The following is a 24,042-nucleotide window of genomic DNA, read 5'->3' on the forward strand; positions in this document are numbered from 1 at the left end:
GGAGACATTGTGTATAACATAATATGCAATTTATATGATCCCTCTTATATCTTTATTAATTGACAATGTAAGATATTTTTGAAGAGAAAGATGGAATATCCGTTTCGAAATGATGTTAATTTTATCGCATTACAAATTGTTATGAGTTGTGTAAAATTTTTTGAAGATGTTTAAAATATCAAAGTAGTAAATTTTCAATGTAATATAAGTTATTCATACGATATTTAGACCCAAGTATAATGTATATGCAAGAAGTTTGATTGTGTAAGGAACACCATCCATTGATGAGCAATAAATAAAGAAACTAGAGAGATGTTATTTGAAGATTAACATGTGAAGTGTAAAATAAAGCATCTTGGTGTGGTTATGATATATTAGAATCTGATCATGCTAACCAAACTAATAAGAAAATGACTATGAAAGCATAATATTGAGATGACACAGAAAATTTAAAGATGATCAAAATCACGAAGAAGAAAATAAGGGCTTGTTACTTTGCATTTAAACTCAAACAGAAAAAGTTTGAGAGTTACAATTTTATTTAAGTTCATTTTTTTTTTTTTTTTTGTAAAATTTGAGTTTGAACTCGAGTTTAAACTCGAGTTTGGGGCTAAACTCGAGTTCAAGTTTTCTCTTCAACTCGAGTTCATAAACTCGAACTCAAGTTAATGAATAATATTTTTTCTATTCTTATAAATGCTATAACTTTTTCGTTTTAATTCTGATTGAGATGATTTTTTTTTCTATGCATTCACAACGAAAAGACGAATAAAATCTCACCTATATACCCTATTAAAATTTTTCATCTCCATTGAGTTTTTATTAAAATACTATCTAAGTATAAATTCAAGTTTTGACACACCCAAACACAAACTTAAAGATTCTCAATTCAAATTATAACTAAAATGTGCAAATCGAAACACAAACTCAAGTGTATTAACTAGACAGCGGAATATCATGTATCGTTTATTTTATAAATATATGTTTGCAGTTGAATTTAAAGATCATGGATATAGACGAAGACAAAAGCAAAACGTGCATGATTGATTAGAACTCAAATTTTAAGTATTTAACAATTTTCTTTAAAGATTAATTATGATGTCTATGTCTTCGGAGGAGCTAGGAAGTTAATTCTATGATCATTACTCGTTCTCCATGATGCACAGAGAACAACTATTATCATTCCAAAGGGAGAGACGCCAACTATTATCATAACATGACAATTTTTTAAACAATTACAATACAATAATGACAATCACATGTCACGTAAATTGGTATGAAAAAATTAGGATTAGAGTTGGTATTTCTAGCATTATTCTTCAACTAATATATTTGAAACTCGTCTTTGTTCAAAATCTCAGCTTTAATGATAATAGCCATCGAGATCTCAAGCGTTTATTATCATGTATTAAAGTGCGTAAGAAATTTCCCTTGAAAAAGAATGTGTAAGAAATTTAGGACATGACACAATCAGCAAATAATTTGGTTGCATTGCATGATGTAATTGTTATGTACCACATAAGCGAAAGAATTAGTTAAGAAGAAAATAATCAAATTGTTCTACTCTTTCAAAAAAAAAAAAAAAAAAAAAAAAGGACGAGGATTACTAAATTAAAAAAAAAAAAATGCTCCAGGATTCTATTCAGTTTACCAATATTTTAAGGAGCAAGTGTGAAAACTAATGGTCTAAAGTCGAAGCCGTTTATTTCGCTGATTTGAGTTTAGAATTTGAGTTTTGTTTCGGTAAAAGCTTTTATAAATAATCACATTTAATTTTTTTATTATAATAAAAAATTCTCATATAAAATTACATCTCAACTCAAATTAAAAATTTAAATCAGTGAACTAAGCCTTAAAACTTTTTTTTTTCTTTTTTTCCCACTTTAAAGTGAACTACTATAAAACAGAACTGCTGTACTCAACCAAACATACAGCGAACTAAGCCTTAAAACTTTTTTTTTTCTTTTTTTCCCGCTTTAAAGTGAACTACTATAAAACAGAACTGCTGTACTCAACCAAACATAAAACACCAGTTGTTGTGGAATTTATTGCCAGACATGAGATGACAATTATCTAATTATTATGATAGGAAGACTAGACGTGCTGTTCACAAGCAGAACGCAATTACTTTCCCCGTCCCTAGTCAGCTGGAAAAATTAAATTCTCGTAAAAGACAAAAGAAGAAGTAATTAAGTTTTAGTCAAGTCTTCTCTACGTACATATATAGTACACAACACAAGGCCAAAGAAGGCAAAAGAAGACTTTGTCAAGTCTTTTCCACGAGGCAATAGATTAGTGGAACGATTTTGGTGCTGATCCCTTTACTCTCCATTTTCTAGTGTTATATATATATATATATATATATCTTTCTTTCCTTCCTATACTTCTAACAATTTAGTCCAAAATTATAGCACACTTCAGTTAATTTCTCCTACACTTTTTGCTGGTGTGAGTACTAATTATAGGAAGATCAGTTATGTTGCACCGTGAACGTGATCAAGTAGGGCTTTTAACCGGCGGTATCTCACCGGCATTAGAGAGTCAAGTAGGCAGGTTAGTTTCTTGATTAATCAATTATCTTATTTTCCTTGGCAAAAAAAGAGAGAAAAAGTTTCATTATCCTAATTAAACTTATAATTTTTCCTCGCTGATATGATCTATACATATTTGTGTCTACTCAACCTAAGCTCATTAGATTTAATCACTCTAATACTAAATATTTGGACTGAAATTAATTTCTTTATCAATTACACCTGCACATATTCTTGTTCGCAGGAATCCAAACATTACTACCACTGTTCAGCGTCAACATTCAACAAAAGATGACGAACATGCAGGGAAGATGACAATATCATCAACGATGAAGAAAATTATTGATCCGAAAGGAGAGTATTCTCCAATGTTCAATAAGATATTTCTGACGTCATGGGTGATTGCAGTCATAACGGATCCATATTTCTTATACATTCCAACTCTAAACGAGGAAAAGAAGTGCCTTAGAATGGACAAGAAGTTGGCCATTGTTGCTCTTGTTTTGAGATCTACCACAGATCTCTCTTACATACTGCATATTATTTTCCAGCTTCTTGCTGGATTCATGCCCAACTCCAAGAACTGCAAGGAATGGAAAGAAAATGGTTTCCTCAAATATACTTTGGCTAGAGCTACGACATTTAATTGGTCATACTTCCTAATTGACGTCCTAGCTGTTCTTCCTATCCCACAGGTAAAATATAAAACCCGAGTCTCATATATATATATATATATATATATATAAACTTATCTTATAAGGATATTAGGACATTTCGCTTTGACTTTTTAAGATGAACTCAAACTTGTATAAAGTCTAGGCCACATTAGATTCGGAGGGACTCAAATTTTCTGTCTAATTTTAGTGTTTCAATTAGTGTATAATCAATCATATCACACCAGGTCGTGTAAAAAATTTGAATTATTTTTTAACTAATTTTTTTGTGCTTATGATGAGATGATGTGGTGTGATTTGATTAGTTGGATACTACATTAGCAATTATATGGAATGACTTGACACTAAACAAATATGGTAATTTATGCAGGTGGTAATTTTAGTATACTTTTCGAAGATACGGCCAGGGTTCAGACCATCGAGTACAAGGAAACTCTTGTTATACGCGGTTCTTCTGTTCCAATATGCGCCAAGGGTTTTCCAAATATACCTATCTTGTGAAGAACTGAAAAAGACTCACGATGCCTTCAGTAGAACTTTATGGGTTAGAGGGGCATTCAATTTGTTTCTCTACTTCATTGCTGGTCATGTAGGCATATATACTGTTTTCATTACCTCTCATCTTAATAAGAAGCTTAATATAGTACTATAGGATAACAAGTTATTCACACGATCGAGCAATTACTTTTAAAAAAATCGACTTCAAATTAATAATTTGGATTGATTTCATAAATGACTCCAGAATCTTGAATAGGATTCATTTCACCCCTATATAATGTATAAAGTGGTTGAAACCTCTTCTTGAACTAATATATTTTTTAATTAAGTTTTATAAATGCCCCTGAATTTTATATCTTATTTCAACATGCCTTTTGAATTGTCAACACCCTTTGAACTATTAATTTTGTGTCAACTTTCCAAAATCAGGGGGTAAGTTGATAAAAAATTATTAATTCAGGAAAAAAATTGACTTAAAATCAATCCTTGATCATTAGTATTTATAAAATTATTATTTCCACTCTTTTTCTTTTTTTTCCTCGTCTAGGTACTTGGAGCATTTTGGTACCTCTTTTCCATTGAACAAGAGACAACGTGCTGGCAATATGCATGTAAAAAGCAAGTTGGATGTCTTCCAAGTGTCTTTAACAGCTGCAACGACAATCCTCCGAGGAATTTGACATTTGTGAATGACTTTTGCCCTATAAATCCACCTAACTCCACGGTATTCGACTTTGGAATATTCCTTGGAGCCATGCAATCTGGTATTGTTACCTCGTCAGATTTTCCTAAAAAGTTGCTACAATGTTTTTGGTGGGGGCTGCGGAATCTGAGGTGTGGACAAATACAAATATACATAGCACCTTAATTTACAAATAAATCATTTTGATGTGTTAATCTTTATTGCTATAATTAGATTAAAGACAATGAGTTCTATCATCGTGATACAAAAAGTCCGAAGTTACATCAACATAAGAACACGAGTTCTTTATAATTGGTTCAATGAACGATATAAGTACATTATAAGTTTTAGATATTGAAAATTATATATTGTACATAAATTTTATTATTATGTGTTTAATGCCTTGCTTTTAATAATGGTATCTTTTGCTTAATTTGCAATTGCTCGATCCGATGTATATTTTTGCAGTTCTTTTGGTTCAAACCTGGAAGCAAGTTCCACTGCCTGGGAATCCTCCTTTGCATCTCTCATTTGTGTTCTCGGCTTGCTTATATTTTTATATCTTATTGGAAATCTGCAGGTCAGTGTGGAAATTAATTATCATATTATTCAAGCTTTAAATCTCTCTTAATAGTTCAAACGTAATTGCGCAATCCAACTCTCTTAATAGTTCAAACCCCTGTAATTGCGCAAATCATAACATTTAAGTAGTCGCATGTTGCGCTACATGCATGAGTTTTACTGAGAGCTTAAATTTTTGTGGACTGCAGTTATATATGCAGTTATCAACTCAGAGATCAGAAAATAGAAGACACAATAGGAAAGAGGAGATTCAAAAGATACTAAAAGCGAGAGAACCTGACATAGACCTCTGGGCGTCCATCCATAAGCTTCGTGAGCCCGAAGAAGTAAAGACGGTGATCATGGCATATATGCAAGAATTATTGGAACATGAAAAGGATCTTAATTTCAAGAAACTGCAAAAGAAACTGCATCCGTATCTTCTCCAAGCTAATCAACAAAAGCAAGAAAATGCCCACCCTTCGAGGCAAAAAGAAAGCGACCTTTGTGCCATGCATGACCTACAAATAGTAAGCTTCTAATTTTATCACGATGTCCTGGTTAGCTAGTATTCTTTTGATGAATTTGGATAAGCTAATTCATTAGTTATATTGGTTGTGTAATAGATATATTTGAAGTTGGAAGATATAATATCAGGGGTGAAAAAACACCAATGGAATAAGACCGAAGAAACTGCAGAACTATGGATGTTGAAAAACGGCATCCCTAAACATATCATTCCCATGATCAAGAAATATGTACAACACAGATTACAAAATAATAATGATGATGTTGATGTTGATATGGTGAATCTGTTCTCAATTCTTCCCATCGAACTTCAGAGGACTATCAAGCAACACCTCTGCCTCAGCCTGCAGATCCTGAAGAAGGCAAGTTCTTCAACCACTCTACCTTTACCAAATAGAACATAATATGAATTTGCTGGTAGAATATTATATTATTATTAGCACACCTTCTAATAGCATATGTTTTAAAATGAATTGGCAACTAGCATTGTATTAGAGCATATCTGTAACTGCAATTTTGTAACTTGTCACGTGTGAGCCTATTATCTCCTTTGTATTTGCATTCTCCCTCTCCTTATAGGTTCATAAGTGAAGGAGAAGTGTTAGAATATAATATTATTATTGTCCTATCTCGTAACAACTTAAGTAAGGAATTTTTAATATCTAATTGAAAAACTGGTAATGATTACTAATATCATCTTTGTCTTTATTAATTTTATGCTCTTTCTCTTATAAATTAAGTAGGTATATAGTACTTCCCATAAATTAGTTTTGCTTCATAGATTTTATTCTATTGTGTATATATATGTAAGCCAGGTACCGGAGCTTCAAAATGTGGATGAGGAAGTGCATGGAGAGATCATAAAACTTCTGAAGCCCGTGGTCTATGCGGAGAACAGCTACATAATACGAGAAGGAGAGCCGATTAGTCACATGCTTTTTGTCACACAAGGCCTTGTGTGGGTCTTTGGCAATGGTTCAATCATGAAGATCGTAGCGAAAGGCGATTATTACGGAGAACAACTTCTGGAGTGGCAGTTGAGCTCAGCCTCCTATACCGAGGTGCCGATCTCGACCAAAAATGTCCAGTCCCACACCAATGTCGAAGCCTTGACACTCAAGGCAGTGGATCTGAAGCACATACTCACGAAGTACTGGTGGAAATTCCCAATCGCTAAGCAATATGAGGCCGAGCTTCTGAAGCGATTTGCCATCAGCGCAATCAGAGAAGCTTGGTTGCGCTGCCGACGCAGAAGGCAAAAAGATCCGTCGCATAAGTGGCCAATCGTCAACCGGAAAATCAGAAGTGTCACCGCATGGATGCCATCGTGATATTGAAATAATGTTTCTAGGTAGGACTCTTTTCTGTTTAAAATCTCTGCTTTAGTAACCATTTGAGATATCTCAAGCGTTTACTAATTACTATCATGTATTAAAGTAAGACATTTTAGGGCACGGCACAATCAGCATATAATTTTGTTGTATAATATGACGACTAGATTTTTTAATTACTGGACACATTTTGATGTGATTAATATTAAGGATGTTTTTAGCTACTGTGCCTCCAAATATTTTTGGTGTTTATTTGTACTTTCTTAAAAGTTTCCTTTACATAGTCGATAAATTACAAAAACAAAAACAAACTATAACTCTTGTCATTTGACGGGCTTAAGAGGAACTACTAGGTGCAATTTAAGGACTAAATTTCCATTAAAATTATTTTTGTTCCAAGAAAAATAAAATTCTTAATAAGCTTCTTCCTTAATCCTTTACAAACCAGCATGCATGTGACTTCGTGATGGTAATAAAATTTCTTAAATGAACTTGTGCCTGTATTACCCCTCTGGGATTGACTTGGTAACTAAATTAGATGTGTGTTAACATAAAATTAATCTCCTTTTATTGATGAGCATATAAAAAAAAAAAAAAAAAAAAACTACATGTACAGATTTATTCATGCAAATATTGTACCTTTGGATTCTCTTAATTTCTTAGCCACGCTTACGTCCAAGCAAAACTCGTCAGCAAAAAGGAAATATCGTGAACAAAAAAAACCCACGAGTTCTCTGATCATCAGTAACTTGTTAATTAGGCTCGAATTTCAAGGCATTCTAAAGCCCAGTTTTCATATGGTACCCGAGGCTGTTCAACCAAAAACCCGAATATTTCCACAAGAATAAGACTGGGGTCCATCTTAGATGGCAATATGGCATTGAGGTGTCAGCTAAAGTGGCTGCTGATTTGGGTCATCTTACACACATGACAATGAAATTAGCTTCTTGGTAGTCTTATAATAATTGAGACGGCCATGAAAGGATACGAGTCACTTATCTTATAGGCTGTTTATGTACAATATTGTTTCTTTCATTCTAGATCGACCAAATCAAGCATATAAAGAATTCAAAGCTCTCCTTATTGTAAATTTCTTCAACACAATGGACAAGATCAATAAAAGACATTTGAATTCTTCCAATGCTAAAGTGATAAACCAATAACATCACAAACTGGTGCAAAAAATCTATGCTGAGTGCCCGTACTTAAAAAGGAAAATAGGCAGCGGAATATCATGTGCGTTTATTATATATATATATATATATATATGTATATAGACTAGCTTTCATTGGAGACTATATATATAGACGAAGACTAAAAGCAAGATGTGCATGATTGATCGGTACTCAAATTTTATGGACTAGTAGTTTAGTATTCAACAATTTTCTTTGAAGACTAATTGTGGTGTCTATGTCTTCGGAGGAGCTACGAAGTTTCTATATGATCATTACTCGTTCTCCATGATGCATGTGAACATGTGATCAATCTCATAAATATTTAAGGGAGGAAGAGGGAAATAGGCTAAGACTTGAGATGAATTAAAATTAATAGGTCAATAGTTTACATAAGTTAATAAATAGACTAAATTACTGTTTTTGTCCATAACTTGTCTGGTTATGAACCATATCTTGACAAGTTATTGTCCATAATTCACGGTTTTTGTCCATAACTTGTATGGTTATGAACCATAACCTGACAAGTTTATTCATAACTTATCTGGTTATGAACCATAACTTGACAAGTTATAACCTATTAATTTTTATAACTAAAAATTGGCCTATATACTTTTTTAAGCTTTTTATATTGGCATATTTTCTACGATTTCACAATATTTAATTACGCCTACGTATGTAGCTTGAAGGAATCTTCTAATTGATAAAAGAATTAAATTCTTATAGTATGAACACGGTAAAATAACAATTAATGAAAGTCTTTCGATACCTAATCAAAATATACGTATCTTTTTTCAGCAAAAAAAAAAAAAAAAAAAAAAAAAAAAGAAGAAGAAGATACAGATATAGCTTTGGTTTGGATGCCATTGGTCTAGGATTCATTAGCAAGAAGAAACGTGCGTGAATACGCCAGTCAAATTAGCCAAAAAAAAAAAAAAAAACGAATAATCCAGTCAAAAAATAAAAAAGTACGTGAATACTGTTATGGAATATATTCGATTTAATTATAAATTAGCATTGACTGCGAGGCATCTGCTTATATTTATGGAGCCACGCTACTCTCGTGCAGAGTTTATTAGTCTTAAACAAGATAACATCGGAATTAAGTTGGCTGATTAACTATTGGTGGGAACATTTTAAGGTCATATAGTCCAAATTTATTAATTGCAGCTGTTACACATTACAATAATATTGGATTCAAATCACCTGTCTAATTTGTGTGGAATTATTCAGTGTACTCCAAATAGTATTTAACTAATCATATTATGACACATAATTTAATGAACTTAAACATTAATGTGTTAAACATTTTTAAATGACGTGATAATAATCTGATTAATTAGACATTATTTTAAGACGTCAAAATTGAATAAGTGATTTGGTTAACATAACGTTATACGAGGTTTTTCCAATTATTAATCATTAAAATTATGATTAACTGGGTTACACTATCTTTGATCGTGCTATATTTAATTCTTGCTTCTATTCTACCTAGTTTTACCAGTCCTTAGTACTGAATTAGTGTGAATACAACATATTTTTCTTCCAGTGTTCCTAATTATAAGAGCTGTAGCTGCGCTGTTACCGGATTTGAATTGATTTTATTCTAATTTGTTAACATTAGTTATATACGGCAAACTTGGGATCACGCTAATTAAGTTCCATACAAAATTTAAGTCTTCCAGAATTAATTAATCTCTAAGTTTAATTGGACCAACTTTGCTCTGTCGGATTTTTAATTATGAGAATTGATTTCCGCTACACTACTACTTGTTTTTCCATAGATATATTAATTGGTTGAAACTTGGTGCCCAACCCAGTTTCCTTTACAGTCTTAATATTTCATTTGTCAAATCTTTCGATCGATTTGCATTGTTAATCGCATTTCTTGGCAGGTATTTATATACTCTAGTATTCTTTCTAGTTGCTCATAATATGAAACCTCAATTAATATATAATTCTCTCACAGCCATACCTTTGTTCCGGTTGATATTGATGTTAAACCTTCTCTTTACTCTTATTCTTTCGCTTAATTGTCTTCTTTTTGCAGGAGTTATAGTACTGATTGGAACAGTTATGTACCGCCGTGAACGTGAAGTAGTGCCTTTAGCCGGCGGTATCACGTCGCAAGAATTGGAGATTCAAGTAGTGAGGTTAGTTTTTCTTGTTAACAAAAGAAAAAAAAAAGTTTCTTTTTACTGAGTAAAAATCTATACATATTTGTGTCCGCTCTACCTAATTCATCATACTATCTAATTTACCAGAGTCATTGACATTAATTTCTTTTATCAATTATTTTGCATCTTAATTCTTGATCAAAGGAATCCAAAAATAAGTACTGCTGATGAGAGGCAACATTCTAAAAGAGATGATGAGCTTGCACAGAGGAATATTACAAGGACAAAATTATCAATAATGAAGGAAATTCTTGATCTACGAGGAGCGTATCTTCAAACGTTGAACAAGATATTTCTAACGTCATGGGTGATTGCAGTCATAACAGATCCATTTTTCTTGTACATTCCAACTCTAAACGAGGAAAAGAAGTGCCTTAGAATGGACAAGAATTTGGAGATTGTAGCTCTTGTTTTGAGATCTATCACGGATCTCTCTTACATACTGCATATTGTTTTCCAGCTTCTTGTTGGATTCCTGCCCAGGAACTCTGGGGAATGGGAAGAAAATGGTTTCCTCAAGTATGCTTTGGCAAGAGCTAGGAGATTTAAATGGTCATACATCTTAATTGACGTTCTAGCTGTTCTTCCTGTCCCACAGGTAAAAGATATAAAGGATAAAATAAGAAACTCGAATCCTACATCATTTAAATCAATATTTATATATAATTATAGACTTATAAAAACATAGTTAAGACACTTCACTTAACACGTTGACCTATTAACATGAACTCAAACTTCTAAAGAGCTTAGGTCGTATTTGGTTCAAAACATAAATAACATTTTAAATCTTTTTGTTACAGTATTTACTCTCATAAAAATTTGATTTTCTGTTTAGATCTATAAACCAAACTAGGCTCTAATATTCATAAATAAAAGGATTATTATCACTGATACCCCTGAACTTTAGGGTCATTCTCAGTCTGCCATCTGAACTTTAAAAACTCTCATTTTCCCTTTATTTTGAATTGTTCTCACTTAACCCATTCTGTTGTAATTTCTGTTAAAAACATATATAAAAAAAGAGAATAACACAGTCACATGATCTTTCTATTTAGATTTCTATTGAAAAAAAAAAGATAAAAACTACACGATCACACTTAATCTCTTCTTTTTCCGTCTGATTTTAACAAAAATTACAACAAAAGGGGTTAAGTGAGAACAATTCAAAGTTTGGAGAATAAAGTTAGAGTTTTTAAAGTTTAGGGGGTAAATTAAAAATGACCCTAAAGTTCAGTGGACACCAATGAGAATAACCCTAAATAAAAAGCTAGTGAGTTTTCTAAAAGTGTTTTTTTTTCCCCTCAAAGTCGAACGAGCTAGACAAAGTATAAGTTTCATTAGTTGAAAAGTTTGAGTCTTCTTCCAGCTAGCTAGTTGGACTTTGACCAATTAGTTGTATCACTACTAAACTATATACTTTATCATCTTCTCTATCTAGCAATGGCAATTATATGGAACGACTTGACACTAAACAAATATGGTAATTTATGCAGGTGGTAATTTTAGTTTACTTTTCTGAGATAAGGCAAGGCTTAAGACCATCGAGTGCAAGGAAGCTCTTGTGTTACATCATTCTTCTATTCCAATATGCACCAAGGGTTCTTCAAATATACCTAGCTTGTGAAGCACTTAAAAAGACTCGCGATGCATTCAGTGAAATTATATGGGTTAGAGGGGCATTCAATTTGTTTCTCTACATCATTGCTAGTCATGTAAGAATATATACTGTTTTCATTAACTCTCATCTTAATTAGAAGCCTAATATAGTATATAAGATAGCAAGTTATTCACAAGAGCAACTACATCTATATAATCCACTTCATATTAATAATTTGGATTAATTTTAGAAATACTACCCTAATTCAACATGCCCATTCAATTTTGAAAAGAATTCATTTTATCCCTAAAATATGTAAAATGGTTTAAAAGAGCCCCTGAACTAATGGAATATCATAAATACTCCCGAATTATTGTGCTTGTGACAACTTGCATATTGACCCTGATCTTTTAAAAAATCGGGTGGTAAGTTGACACAAAATCAATGAATCAGGAGCAAGTTGACTTAAAGTATCAATAGTTCAGGAGGTGTTTATAAAATCAATCCTCATAATTTTTAATTATTATTTCCACTCTAATCTTTTTTTTTTAAAGTTTTCTTTTTTGTTTCCTCGTCTAGATACTAGGAGCATTTTGGTACTTCTTTTCCATTGAACAAGAGATGGCGTGCTGGCAAAATGCGTGCAAAAATCAAATTGGATGTCTTCCTAGTGTCTTTAACAGCTGCAACGACAATACTCCGAGGAATTTGACATTTGTGAATGATTTTTGCCCTATGAATCCACCTAACTCGACGGTCTTTGACTTTGGAATATTTCTCGGAGCCATTCAATCTGGTATTATTACCTCGTCAGATTTTCCTAGTAAGTTGCTGCAATGTTTTTGGTGGGGCCTGCGTAATCTGAGGTGTGTACATACATCTATATTTATAGGACCTTAATTTACAAAAAATGCTTTTGACGTGTTTCTCTTTATTGGAATAAAGATTAAAGACCATAAGTTCTATTTTCTTGAAATAAAAATTCCAAAGTTACATTAATCAACTGAAGATATAAGAACACAAGCACTGTCATTGGTTCTACATATGATATACATAAATTTAGATTTTCATACTATTATATAGTGTTATGAATCTTTTAGCTATAGTAATACATAAAGTTTCTTACGTGTTTAATATTTTGGCCTTTAATAATGGTATTCGTGCTCAATTTGATCGATCCAATATCTTGCAGTTCTTTTGGTTCAAACCTGGAAGCAAGTTCCACTGCATGGGAAACCTGCTTTGCAGCTCTCATTTCCATGCTCGGCTTGCTTATATTTTTGTATCTTATTGGAAATCTGCAGGTTAGTGCAGTAGTTTAATCTTTTAATCAATTATCATTATATTGAAGCATTAGACCTCTTAATAGTGCTAACCCTAAAAAATGTAGTCACGTTTTGGGCTATAAGAGTTTTACTGAGAACTTAAAACTTTTGCGGATTGCAGTTATATATGCAGTTATCAACTCAGAGATCAGAAGATAGAAGACACAAGAGGAAAGATGAGATTCAAAAGATAGTAAAAGCAAGAGAACCTGACATAGATCTCTGGGCGTCCATCCATAAGCTTCGTGAGCCCGAAGAAGTAAAGACGGCGATCATGGCATATATGCAAGAATTTCTGGAACATGAAAAGTATCTTAATTTCAAGAAACTGCAAAAGAAGCTGTACCCGTATTTTCTCCAAGCTGAACATCAACCAAAGCTAGAAAATGGCCATGGCCACCTTTCAACGCAAAAGGAAAACGACGACCATTGTGCCATGTGTGACCTACAAATAGTAAGCTTCTAATTTTTTCATGATGTCCTAGTTAGCTAGTATTCTTTTGACGAATTCAGATGGGCTAATTCATTAATTAAATTTGTTGTGTAATAGATATATTTGAAGTTGAAAGATATAATTTCAGGGGAGACAAAACACCTGTGGAATAAGACCGAAGAAACTGCAGAACTATGGATGTTGAAAAACGGCATCCCTAAACATATCATTCCCATGATCAAGAAATGTGTACGACACAGATTACAAAATAATAATGATGATGTTGATATGGTGAATCTGTTCTCAATTCTTCCTATCGAACTTCAAAGGACTATCAAGCAACGCCTTTGCCTGAATATCCTGAAGAGGGCAAGTTCTTGAAACATTATTTTTATTTTATGCTTTTTGCTTATAATTAAGTAGGTATAGTACTTGAAATGAGTTAGTTCAGTAATTAGTTTTACTCTGTTGATTTTAGTCTATTATTGTGTATATGTAAGCCAGGTACCGGAGCTTCAAAATGTGGATGAGGAAGTGCATGGAGAGATCATTAAACATCTGAAGCCCGTGATCTATGCCGAGAACAGCTACATAATACGAGAAGGAGAGCCGATTAGTCACATGCTTTTTGTCACACAAGGCCTTGTGTGGGTCTTTGGCAATGGTTCAATCATGAAGATCGTAGCGAAAGGCGATTATTACGGAGAACAACTTCTGGAGTGGCAGTTGAGCTCAGCCTCCTATACCGAGGTGCCGATCTCCACCAAAAATGTCCAGTCCCACACCAATGTCGAAGCCTTGACACTCAAGGCAGTGGACCTGAAGCTCATACTCACGAAGTACTGGTGGAAATTCCCAATCGCTAAGCAATATAAGGCCGAGCTTCTGAAGCGATTTGCCGTCAGCGCAATCGGAGAAGCATGGTTGCGCTGCCGACGCAGAAGGCAAAAACTTCCGTCGCATAAGTGGCCAATCGTCAACCGGAAAATTAGAGGTGTCACCGCATGGATGCCATCGTGATATTGAAATAATGTTTCTAGGTAGGACTCTTTTCTGTTTAAAATCTCTGCTTTAGTAACCATTTGAGATATCTCAAGCGTTTACTAATTACTATCACGTATTAAAGTAAGACATTTTAGGGCATGGCACAATCAGCATATAATTTTGTTGTATAATATGACGACTAGAATTTTTAATTACTGGACACATAATGCTAGTGTGTTTTGCTTACGTTTGATGAGATTAATACTAAGGATGTTTTTAGCTATTGTGCCTCCAAATATTTTTGGTGTTTATTTGTACTTTCTTAAAAGTTTCCTTTACATAGTCGATAAATTACAAAAACAAAAACAAACTATAACTCTTGTAATTTGAAGGACTTAAATTTTGAGGAACTACTAGGTGCAATTTAAGGACTAAAATTTTATTAAAATTATTTTCTTTTGCCAAGAAAAATTAAATTCTTAATAAACTTCTTCCTTAATCCTTTACCAACCAGCATGCATGTGACTTCGTGATGGTAACAAAAATTCTTGACTGAACTTTTGCCTGTATTACCCCCCTCTGAGATTGGCTTGACAGTTAATGAAGTATAACTAGGTAACTAAATTAGATGTGTAACATATTCTGAGCCCATTTAATTCGCTGATTTGATGTTGAGATGTGACTTTATATGAGAACTTTTTACTGTAGTAAAAAAGTTAGATGTGACTGTTTTTTAGAGTTTTTTAGTATTGTAACAAAGCTTAAATTATAAACTCGAATCGGTGAAATGAATGGGGCATGTATTAATTTCTTAGCCACGCTTACGTCCAAGGCTCCAAGCAAACATGTCAGCTAAAAGAAATATCTTGAACATAAAACCTAGGCTCGAATTTTAAGACATTCTAAGGTCCTGTTTTCATATGTTACACCGAGTCCATTCTACCATGATCCGAATATTTCCACAAGAATAAAACTGGTCCATCCTACATGGCAATATGGCATTGAGGTGTCAGCTAAAGTGGCTGCTGATTGGGGGTATTTTGGAAGTCATTCTTAGGCCTCATTAAGTTTTCTTCGTTGATTTGAGTTTTCAATTCAAACTGAGATGTGACTTTATGTGATAACTTTTAACTGGAGCAAAAAAAAAAATTAAATGTGACTTTTTATAAGAACTTTTAACTATAATAAAATTAAACATCTGAAGCCCGTGATCTATGCCGAGAACAGCTACATAATACGAGAAGGAGAGCCGATTAGTCACATGCTTTTTGTCACACAAGGCCTTGTGTGGGTCTTTGGCAATGGTTCAATCATGAAGATCGTAGCGAAAGGCGATTATTACGGAGAACAACTTCTGGAGTGGCAGTTGAGCTCAGCCTCCTATACCGAGGTGCCGATCTCCACCAAAAATGTCCAGTCCCACACCAATGTCGAAGCCTTGACACTCAAGGCAGTGGACCTGAAGCTCATACTCACGAAGTACTGGTGGAAATTCCCAATCGCTAAGCAATATAAGGCCGAGCTTCTGAAGCGATTTGCCGTCAGCGCAATCGGAGAAGCATGGTTGCGCTGCCGACGCAGAAGGCAAAAACTTCCGTCGCATAAGTGGCCAATCGTCAACCGGAAAATTAGAGGTGTCACCGCATGGATGCCATCGTGATATTGAAATAATGTATCTAGCTAGGACTCTTTTCTGTTTAAAATCCCTGCTTTAGTAGCCATTTCAGATATCTCAAGCGTTTACTAATTACTATCACGTATTAAAGTAAGACATTTTAGGGCATGGCACAATCAGCATATAATTTTGTTGTATAATATGACGACTAGAATTTTTAATTACTGGACACATAATGCTAGTGTGTTTTGCTTACGTTTGATGAGATTAATACTAAGGATGTTTTTAGCTATTGTGCCTCCAAATATTTTTGGTGTTTATTTGTACTTTCTTAAAAGTTTCCTTTACATAGTCGATAAATTACAAAAACGAAAACAAACTATAACTCTTGTAATTTGAAGGGCTTAAATTTTGAGGAACTACTAGGTGCAATTTAAGGACTAAAATTTTATTAAAATTACTTTTTTTTTCCAAGAAAAATTAAATTCTTAATAAACTTCTTCCTTAATCCTTTACCAACCAGCATGCATGTGACTTCGTGATGGTAACAAAAATTCTTGACTGAACTTTTGCCTGTATTACCCCCCTCTGAGATTGGCTTGACAGTTAATGAAGTATAACTAGGTAACTAAATTAGATGTGTAACATATTCTGAGCCCATTTAATTCGCTGATTTGATGTTGAGATGTGACTTTATATGAGAACTTTTTACTGTAACAAAAAAGTTAGATGTGACTGTTTTTTAAAGTTTTTTACTGTAACAAAACTCGAATTCTAAACTCAAATCGGTGAAATGAACGAGACATCTATTAATTTCTTAGCCACGCTTACGTCCAAGCAAACATGTCAGCTAAAAGAAATATCTTGAACATAAAACCTAGGCTCGAATTTTAAGACATTCTAAGGTCCTGTTTTCATATGTTACACCGAGTCCATTCTACCATGATCCGAATATTTCCACAAGAATAAAACTGGTCCATCCTACATGGCAATATGGCATTGAGGTGTCAGCTAAAGTGGCTGCTGATTGGGGGTATTTTGGAAGTCATTCTTAGGCCTCATTAAGTTTTCTTCGTTGATTTGAGTTTTCAATTCAAATTGATATGTGATTTTATGTGATAACTTTTAACTGGAGCAGAAAAAAAATTAAATGTGACTTTTTATAAGAACTTTTAACTATAATAAAATTAAAATTAAAAACTCAAATATGTAAAATAAACGAGACCTTATTTTAAAAACAGCTCTAAGTTTTTTTAAAAAAAAAAAAAAACAAGCAATTTATAGCTTGTAGGGTCCACTAAATAAAAAAGACTTTTACAGTCATCTATTCTTTCTCTCTCCCTTACTCCTTCTCTCGTCTTTTCTCTCCTTCAACTCCATGTTTCTCTTTCTCTTGCTTTTTCTATTTCTCTCATTTTCTACTCTTCAACCTTACTGTAAGTTTGCTTCCAGCAACTATGCCTTGACTTCGTCACAGAGAGAAAACTGATGCAGAAGGGGAGGAGAAAGAGGAAAGTATAACAGAAACTCCCTTTTTATTTTTTTTATTTTTGGAAAAATATGCAAGGTCCCGGTCCACATTAGCATCCACGTCAAGTGGTGAGGGTAACAGTTACCGGTATTTTGGGTATGTTAATTTTACAACTCAAGTTAAGAATTTAATTGTGAATGTAAAAGAAAAATATTATAATAAAAAAATTAAATTTAAATTTTTATAAAAAAAATATTGTAATAATAAAAATTAAATTATGACTAAATAAATAACGCTTTTATTCTTTCCACAATAATTATTGTCTTCAATAATTGTTCACACTTTGATGCTTTTTACTTTAATAAAGCTTTTTATCTTCTGTATGTTCTTTGGACTTAGATTAGAGCTATGTGAGATGACGAGTTGGATTTGGCTCAATATTTCAAAAACAACTGGAAAAGCAAGAATAATAAAAGGAGAGTATTAGTATTTACAAAAAAAATAATAAAATTTTTTCACACACTGATAAATTAGAAAAAATTAAGAATTTGTAAAATATATGATCATGATATAAAATAATGAACATTGATGGAAATTAGGGAGCAATTTATGCAAATTCTTGAAATATAGAAGTTACATTTATATTTTACAAAAGGAGTGGGGGCATCTAACAGGCAACAGGGTAAAGATTTATAACTATGCATTTGTTCTATTTTGTAAGGATTAATTACAAAAATTTCTCTTGAACTATACCTCTTATAACACTTTGCCCCACAATCTTTAAAACATAACATATGTTCCCCTTGAACAATGAAATGTTAATAAAAAAAAGTCTCATCCGTTATGTTTTTTTTTTTAACCGAAATTGATATTTAATTTGTTATTTTGGGTATTTTAATAGCTCTATGGTTTAGAATTTAGTTTGAAATTAAAACTAATTTAAATTTAAACTTTTAATTATGATACATATATTATTGGTTGAATGTAAGTTAACAATTTTATGAATCTTTTTTGATAGAATAAAAAAATTTATGAGTTTTTTGGTAGAATAAAAAAAATTTATGATATTTTTTTTGAATATTTAAGTTAGTTTAAATACATATTAAATTTTAAACTATAGAATTATCAAAATACCTTCAAAATAGAAAACTAAATGTCAATTTATATTAAAAACCTAACGGATACGTCTCTTTTGTTAATATTTCATTGTTAAGAAAGAACGAATGTTACGTTTTAAAAATCACGTGACAAAATGTTACAATAGGTATAATTTAGAGATAATTTTTATAATTAATCTATTTTATAAATATCAAAAAAGTGGGTGGGGGCATGTGCTCCACTAGGCTCTTCATGGGGTCCGTCATTAGAAAAGAAGAAGGAAAGAAGTTGGTGAATGAAAATCAGATGGAGAATGATAGTTTGTTTGGTAAGAAGGAAAAGAAAGGGAGAAATGCAAAACATAGTGGGGTCCACTAATTTTAGTCTTTTCAATGTTGGGTGGATTTTTAATCGAAAAACTTGAAATCAAACAATGATAAGTAAACTTGAAATCAACTTGTAATACCCGAGATTTAATTAAGCCTTTAGCCAATAATAAATAAATTTAGTAAATTAAAATCATGCATCACATTTACCATTTACCTAAAAGTTATTTGTTGGCATTATATTTTATTATTATAGCTATCATATGATTTTATTAAACTTATAGCTTTGCTAATCGAGTTTTCAGTTTTAATGTGCAGTGCAACTAGCTCGATGTGGGAACTCAATGTCCTAAACTTATGAAGAAACATGATATTTATTATGATTATTTGATATGATATTTTACCTCTATTATGATTGATTTAATGATGAATCATTATTTTATATTTTTATTATATGGTTTTATGTAAATGTGTTGAGGACTTAGTTGTTATTTTGAGTTTTTGGTGAGAGAAGTCTATGTTAGCAAATTGAGTGAACTTTAGGCACCTAATTGAAGAAGAAAAATAGAGACTTTAAAGCTAATTTTATGAGGTTATGATAGCTATTAAAGGCTTAGAAAAACCTAGGCACTTGTTCTATTATAAGGCCACTTTACTTTTGTTTAGTTTCTATCAAGTTTAGGCTTCCTTTTTAGGTCTATTTCAGCAAAAAACCCTAGAACTCCGACCATAGCACTTTCTTCTCTCTTCTCACTCCTTTTCTCACCCAAAACTCAGAATCATTTGAATCACTTTAAGAGAGAAAGAGCTAAAGACTCAACCAGCCCATCTTAACTCGTTTTAAACCTAGAACCAAAAATAATCACCAAGTTTTGAGCTTCTATTCACTTGGGAACACGTTTTTCTTTGAGGTAACTTCTTTCTTATGTTAGGAACTAAGATTTCAGAGATTAAGATGTTGAAATCCAACTTGAGAGTCGGATTTTTGACGGGGTTTGGGTTTATCATGCATGTTGGTTGTACACTCTTAAAAATGAGTTTCTTGAGGTTTTGGTTCAAATATTGGTTTCTGGGTGAAATTGATGATTTTAGCTTGATATTATTGATGATTATTTGAAGATAAACTCTTATTAAGATGATGATTCATGTATTTGAGAGTGGTCTTTGAAGATTAAGATCTGCATGCTAGGTATTTGATGAAATGTTTAAATATAAGTCCTCTGTACAGCCTATGTAGATTCTGTTTTTGTGCTATATATACTTATGATTTTGACAGATCTTATATTTTTATATTAAATTATACATCTCAAGCTTTACGTGAGTTTTTGAATCACTCCAAACGGATTTTTCTACATTTAGTTATGAATTTTATAAGTTCAGTTCAAAAGCTTTCATTTTCCTGACGAGATTATACTTCAATCTGAATTTCGGGCTATTTTTGGTTAGTTTGAAAAATCCGAAACCTATCATGTAGTAGCTCTAAAAAGAGCGTTTTGAGTTTACTTTTATTTGCCACTAGTCTCATAATATTTTGAGTTTTGATGAATTTGTTATGAATATTTTCGTAATATTGCGCAGTTATGTGTTTTGTTAAATGATTATATGAATGTAATTTTTGAAAGCTATGATTTTTAAAGGTTAATTAGCATATTGAAGGCTCCCCACAACTAGCTAGTTTGTGCTTGCAAAGTGGTGATCAAAATTCAGGTAAGTAGAGTTAAAAGCATTTCAAAACTGCATTACAACACCCTAATATGATTATGTTCAAAGAGTATTCATGATTAATTATTTTGAAAGAGATTATGATATTTGCTTATTATGTTTCTATGCTTTAAGAGATTTTATGGTATGGTATATGGATGAGAGGCTAGGTAAGCAGGGGTGCGAAGGACCGGTACCCCAAATTAGAGAAACTGTCTCTTTGAGACAACTAGAGAAAAATGCTAGTAGGAAGTCTCTTGTTGATCACAAGAGAAAGAGATTCTAAAAACCCCGCTTAGTGTTTAAGAGAAGAGAATTGATGAAAAGTAAAGAAGGTCCTATATAGAGAGGCTTACTTGGAACCGAAGTTCTGTATCATACCTAAACTAAGAATAAGTATGAAAGTTTATGAACTAATGTTTAACAAAGAGATTTTAGCCACGAAGATTTTATATATTTACTTTATTTGCTCATTAATTTTACCTTGTGATGCAGTGTTGTTGTTACCGAAGAGTAAAAAAAAAAGAATAATGATTTCCAAGGTTGGCTGAGTACTCCAAGTCCTACATCTGACATCTTGCTTATATGTACTTCCAAACAATAGATGGGCTCAAAATGTTTTTTTTTGTTATCGCTTTTGAATAACTGTTTAATGTCTAAGATTTGTGGTTGTAATCATTTTACGCACTGACTCATTTTGTTCAAAAACTTTTAAGAAATTTTTGTGATGAAATCAACCACAAGTTTTCGCATCTTATAAATGACATTGTTTTAAGTATAGAAAGTATGTTTTAAGTAGCACCACCCCGCTAAATTCAGCCTTAGACCGGTTTAGTGATGGGGGGTGTTACACAACCGATCACCATATTTGACGCATTAATTAGTTCGGTTCTTTTTCCATCTAAGGCTTAGTTCACTTCGCGGATTTGAGTTTTCAATTCGAGCTGAGATGTAACATTTTCTGAGAGTTTTTAACTGTAGCAGAAAAAGATAAATACGATATTTTTTTTGAGCTTTTAACTGTAAAAATCTAAAACTAAAAACTCAAATCAGTAAAATAAACAAAACCTAAGTTTCTTCCTTTTTTTTTTTTTTTGGCTATATTATTCTCGCTTTTTTTCTTATCTGTTTGCTGTCTTTAAGCCGCAAAAGAATGTCATCGGAATTAGAGATGCAAGCAGTGAGGTCAGTTTCTTGATTAATTAATTATCTTATTTACCTTGGAAACAAAAAGTTCCTTTATCCTAATAAAACTTATAATTTTTCCTGAATGATCTATACATATTTGTGTCCACACGACCTATTTCAGCAGATTTAACCACTCTCATACTTTATATTTTGACTGACATTAATTTTTTTTTTATCAATTATATACTTGCATATATATTATTGATCGCAGGAATCCAAAGATTACTACTACTGATGAGATGCAACTTTCTAAAAAAGATGAAGAACATGCAGGGAAGAAGATTATTACAAGGAAAAAAATTATCAATAATAAATGAAATTCTTGATCCGCGAGGAGCGCGTCTTCTAATGTCAAACAAGATATTTTAATTATAAACCTTTTAAATATATAATAAGGGCTCATTTAGTTCGTTGATTTGAGTTTTTAATTCGAGTTGAAATGTGACTTTATGTGAGTTTTTTATTGTAGCTAAAAAGTTAGACGTGACTATTTCTGAAAGCTTTCTACTGTAATAAAACTCAAATTCTAAACTCAAATCAGTAAAATGAACATGGTCTAAAATCTAAAATGTAATTTCGACATTCAAATTTCTGATTTTTATATATTCTATCCTTGTTGGTAATAGGTCCTAGGAGCCTTTTGGTACTTTTTTTTTCCATTCAACGAGAGGTGGAGTGCTGGCATCATGCCTGCAGTAATAGTCATAATAATAATGGATGTCTTTCTAGTGTTTTTAATAGCTGCAATGTGAATAGACTTGGCACTTCGAGGAATATTTTGGCATTTGTGAATGATTTTTGCCCTATAAATCCACCAAATTCGACGGTCTTCGACTTTGGAATATTTCTTGGAGCCATTCAATCTGGTACTCTTGGGTCAATGCATATTTTGAATAAGTTGTTGCAATGCTTCGGCTGGGGCATACGAAACCTAAGGTTTGTACGTACATATTGCACCTTTTCAAAAAAAAAAAAAAAAAAGGTTTTGACATGGGAAATTCTATATTTTGGCATTAAACATTTATGAATTATCAGCAAATACTATTTTAGATTTCATCATATTATTTCTATTCCTTTTTCATGAATTTGATTAATTAATCATGATCATATTATAAGAAGCACATATGACTTTCTTTATTTTTCATGATTCTCCAGTGAATAGATAACAGTTTGGTTTCTAGATTGTTTACATTCTATCGCGGTTTTGTCGCAGTTCGTTCGGTTCAAATCTCCAAACAAGTTCAAATGCAAGGGAGACCATCTTTGCAAACTTCACTTCTATGCTTGGCTTGCTTCTATTTTTATATCTCATTGGAAATGTTCAGGTCCGCGCTCAGTCTTTTTTTTTTTTAATGCAAAATATTTTCTTCAAGCTTTGGGGGGTCTGTCTACTAATTATATTAATATCCATTATAAATCAAAAAGGGCTTATAAATTTTTATGTTTTTTTTTCTTTGATTGTAAAATATAAAGTTAGGATGAAATCGTATAGCTTGCCGTTGCCCTTGTTTTTATTTTTATTTTATTTTTAGCCTATTCGTCATAAGCCTTATAGAGTCATAACCTAATCTAAATCCATAATCAAACTTAAGAAATTCAACCAATCTCTTCTTAGATTCAGAAAGGAGCAGCCATAACAGGGACTTCTAAAAAAAGGCATTTATACCATTGCTGTAATGCCCTAAATTAACCTAACTCTCGGAAATCAGGAGGATTTTTTTTTTCTTAAGGAAAAAACCAGGACTATTGATCAAATTCGGGTTCAGAAAGCCCAAGGGTACATTGATGATTAAATGGCGCAGACGTAAATGGCTAAAACTATACACTATTGATTTCCATCTGTTACAATAAAGCATATACTCAATCATCTTTGCTCTAAATTAAATTATCTTTTTCGGACAGTTATATATGCAGTTTTTGGATGGAAGAGGAAAAACGAAAAGATAAAATGAACCGGAGAAAAATGAAGATAAATGAGAAAGAAGAGTACATAGATAGCATTGGGCGTTTAGCCCATCATCTTCGTGAGCCTCACGAAGTAAAGACAGTGATCATCACATGCATACAGGAGGCATGTTTAGATGACGAAATTCTCAACGTTGACAAACTGAAAAGGAAACTGCAACCGTATTTTTCTCCAGAAATGCGCC

At 32.4% G+C, this 24,042-nt stretch overlaps 3 protein-coding genes across 4 annotated transcripts; all 3 read left to right on the forward strand.

Annotated features, from left to right (window-relative positions):
• Positions 1-2,389: 2,389 nt before the first annotated feature.
• On the forward strand, positions 2,390-7,016 carry LOC21386258 (cyclic nucleotide-gated ion channel 1). Of its 2 annotated transcripts, none has more exons than XM_024169977.1 (8): positions 2,390-2,553; positions 2,776-3,226; positions 3,576-3,794; positions 4,251-4,537; positions 4,854-4,965; positions 5,156-5,476; positions 5,573-5,836; positions 6,290-7,016. In XM_024169977.1, the coding sequence occupies exons 1-8, from the start codon at positions 2,477-2,479 to the stop codon at positions 6,803-6,805; spliced, it is 2,247 nt and encodes a 748-aa protein (XP_024025745.1). In that variant the 5' UTR covers positions 2,390-2,476; the 3' UTR covers positions 6,806-7,016. The 2 variants fall into 2 exon arrangements, with proteins under 2 accessions (XP_024025745.1, XP_024025746.1); XM_024169978.1 differs by having other exon boundaries at positions 3,576-3,749.
• Positions 7,017-10,053: 3,037 nt separating this feature from the next.
• On the forward strand, positions 10,054-14,529 carry LOC21386259 (cyclic nucleotide-gated ion channel 1). Its single transcript, XM_024169990.1, has 8 exons — positions 10,054-10,130; positions 10,299-10,752; positions 11,648-11,866; positions 12,331-12,617; positions 12,944-13,055; positions 13,198-13,530; positions 13,627-13,878; positions 14,014-14,529. The coding sequence occupies exons 1-8, from the start codon at positions 10,054-10,056 to the stop codon at positions 14,527-14,529; spliced, it is 2,250 nt and encodes a 749-aa protein (XP_024025758.1).
• Positions 14,530-15,754: 1,225 nt separating this feature from the next.
• Positions 15,755-16,153, forward strand: LOC112092849 (cyclic nucleotide-gated ion channel 1-like). The gene has a single exon (XM_024169988.1). It carries the CDS (start codon positions 15,755-15,757, stop codon positions 16,151-16,153), a length of 399 nt encoding a protein of 132 aa, XP_024025756.1.
• The last annotated feature ends 7,889 nt before the right edge of the window (positions 16,154-24,042 follow it).

The sequence above is a fragment of the Morus notabilis genome, unplaced genomic scaffold (genome assembly GCF_000414095.1).
Source record: "Morus notabilis unplaced genomic scaffold, ASM41409v2 Scaffold1038, whole genome shotgun sequence".
Taxonomy (NCBI): domain Eukaryota; kingdom Viridiplantae; phylum Streptophyta; class Magnoliopsida; order Rosales; family Moraceae; genus Morus; species Morus notabilis.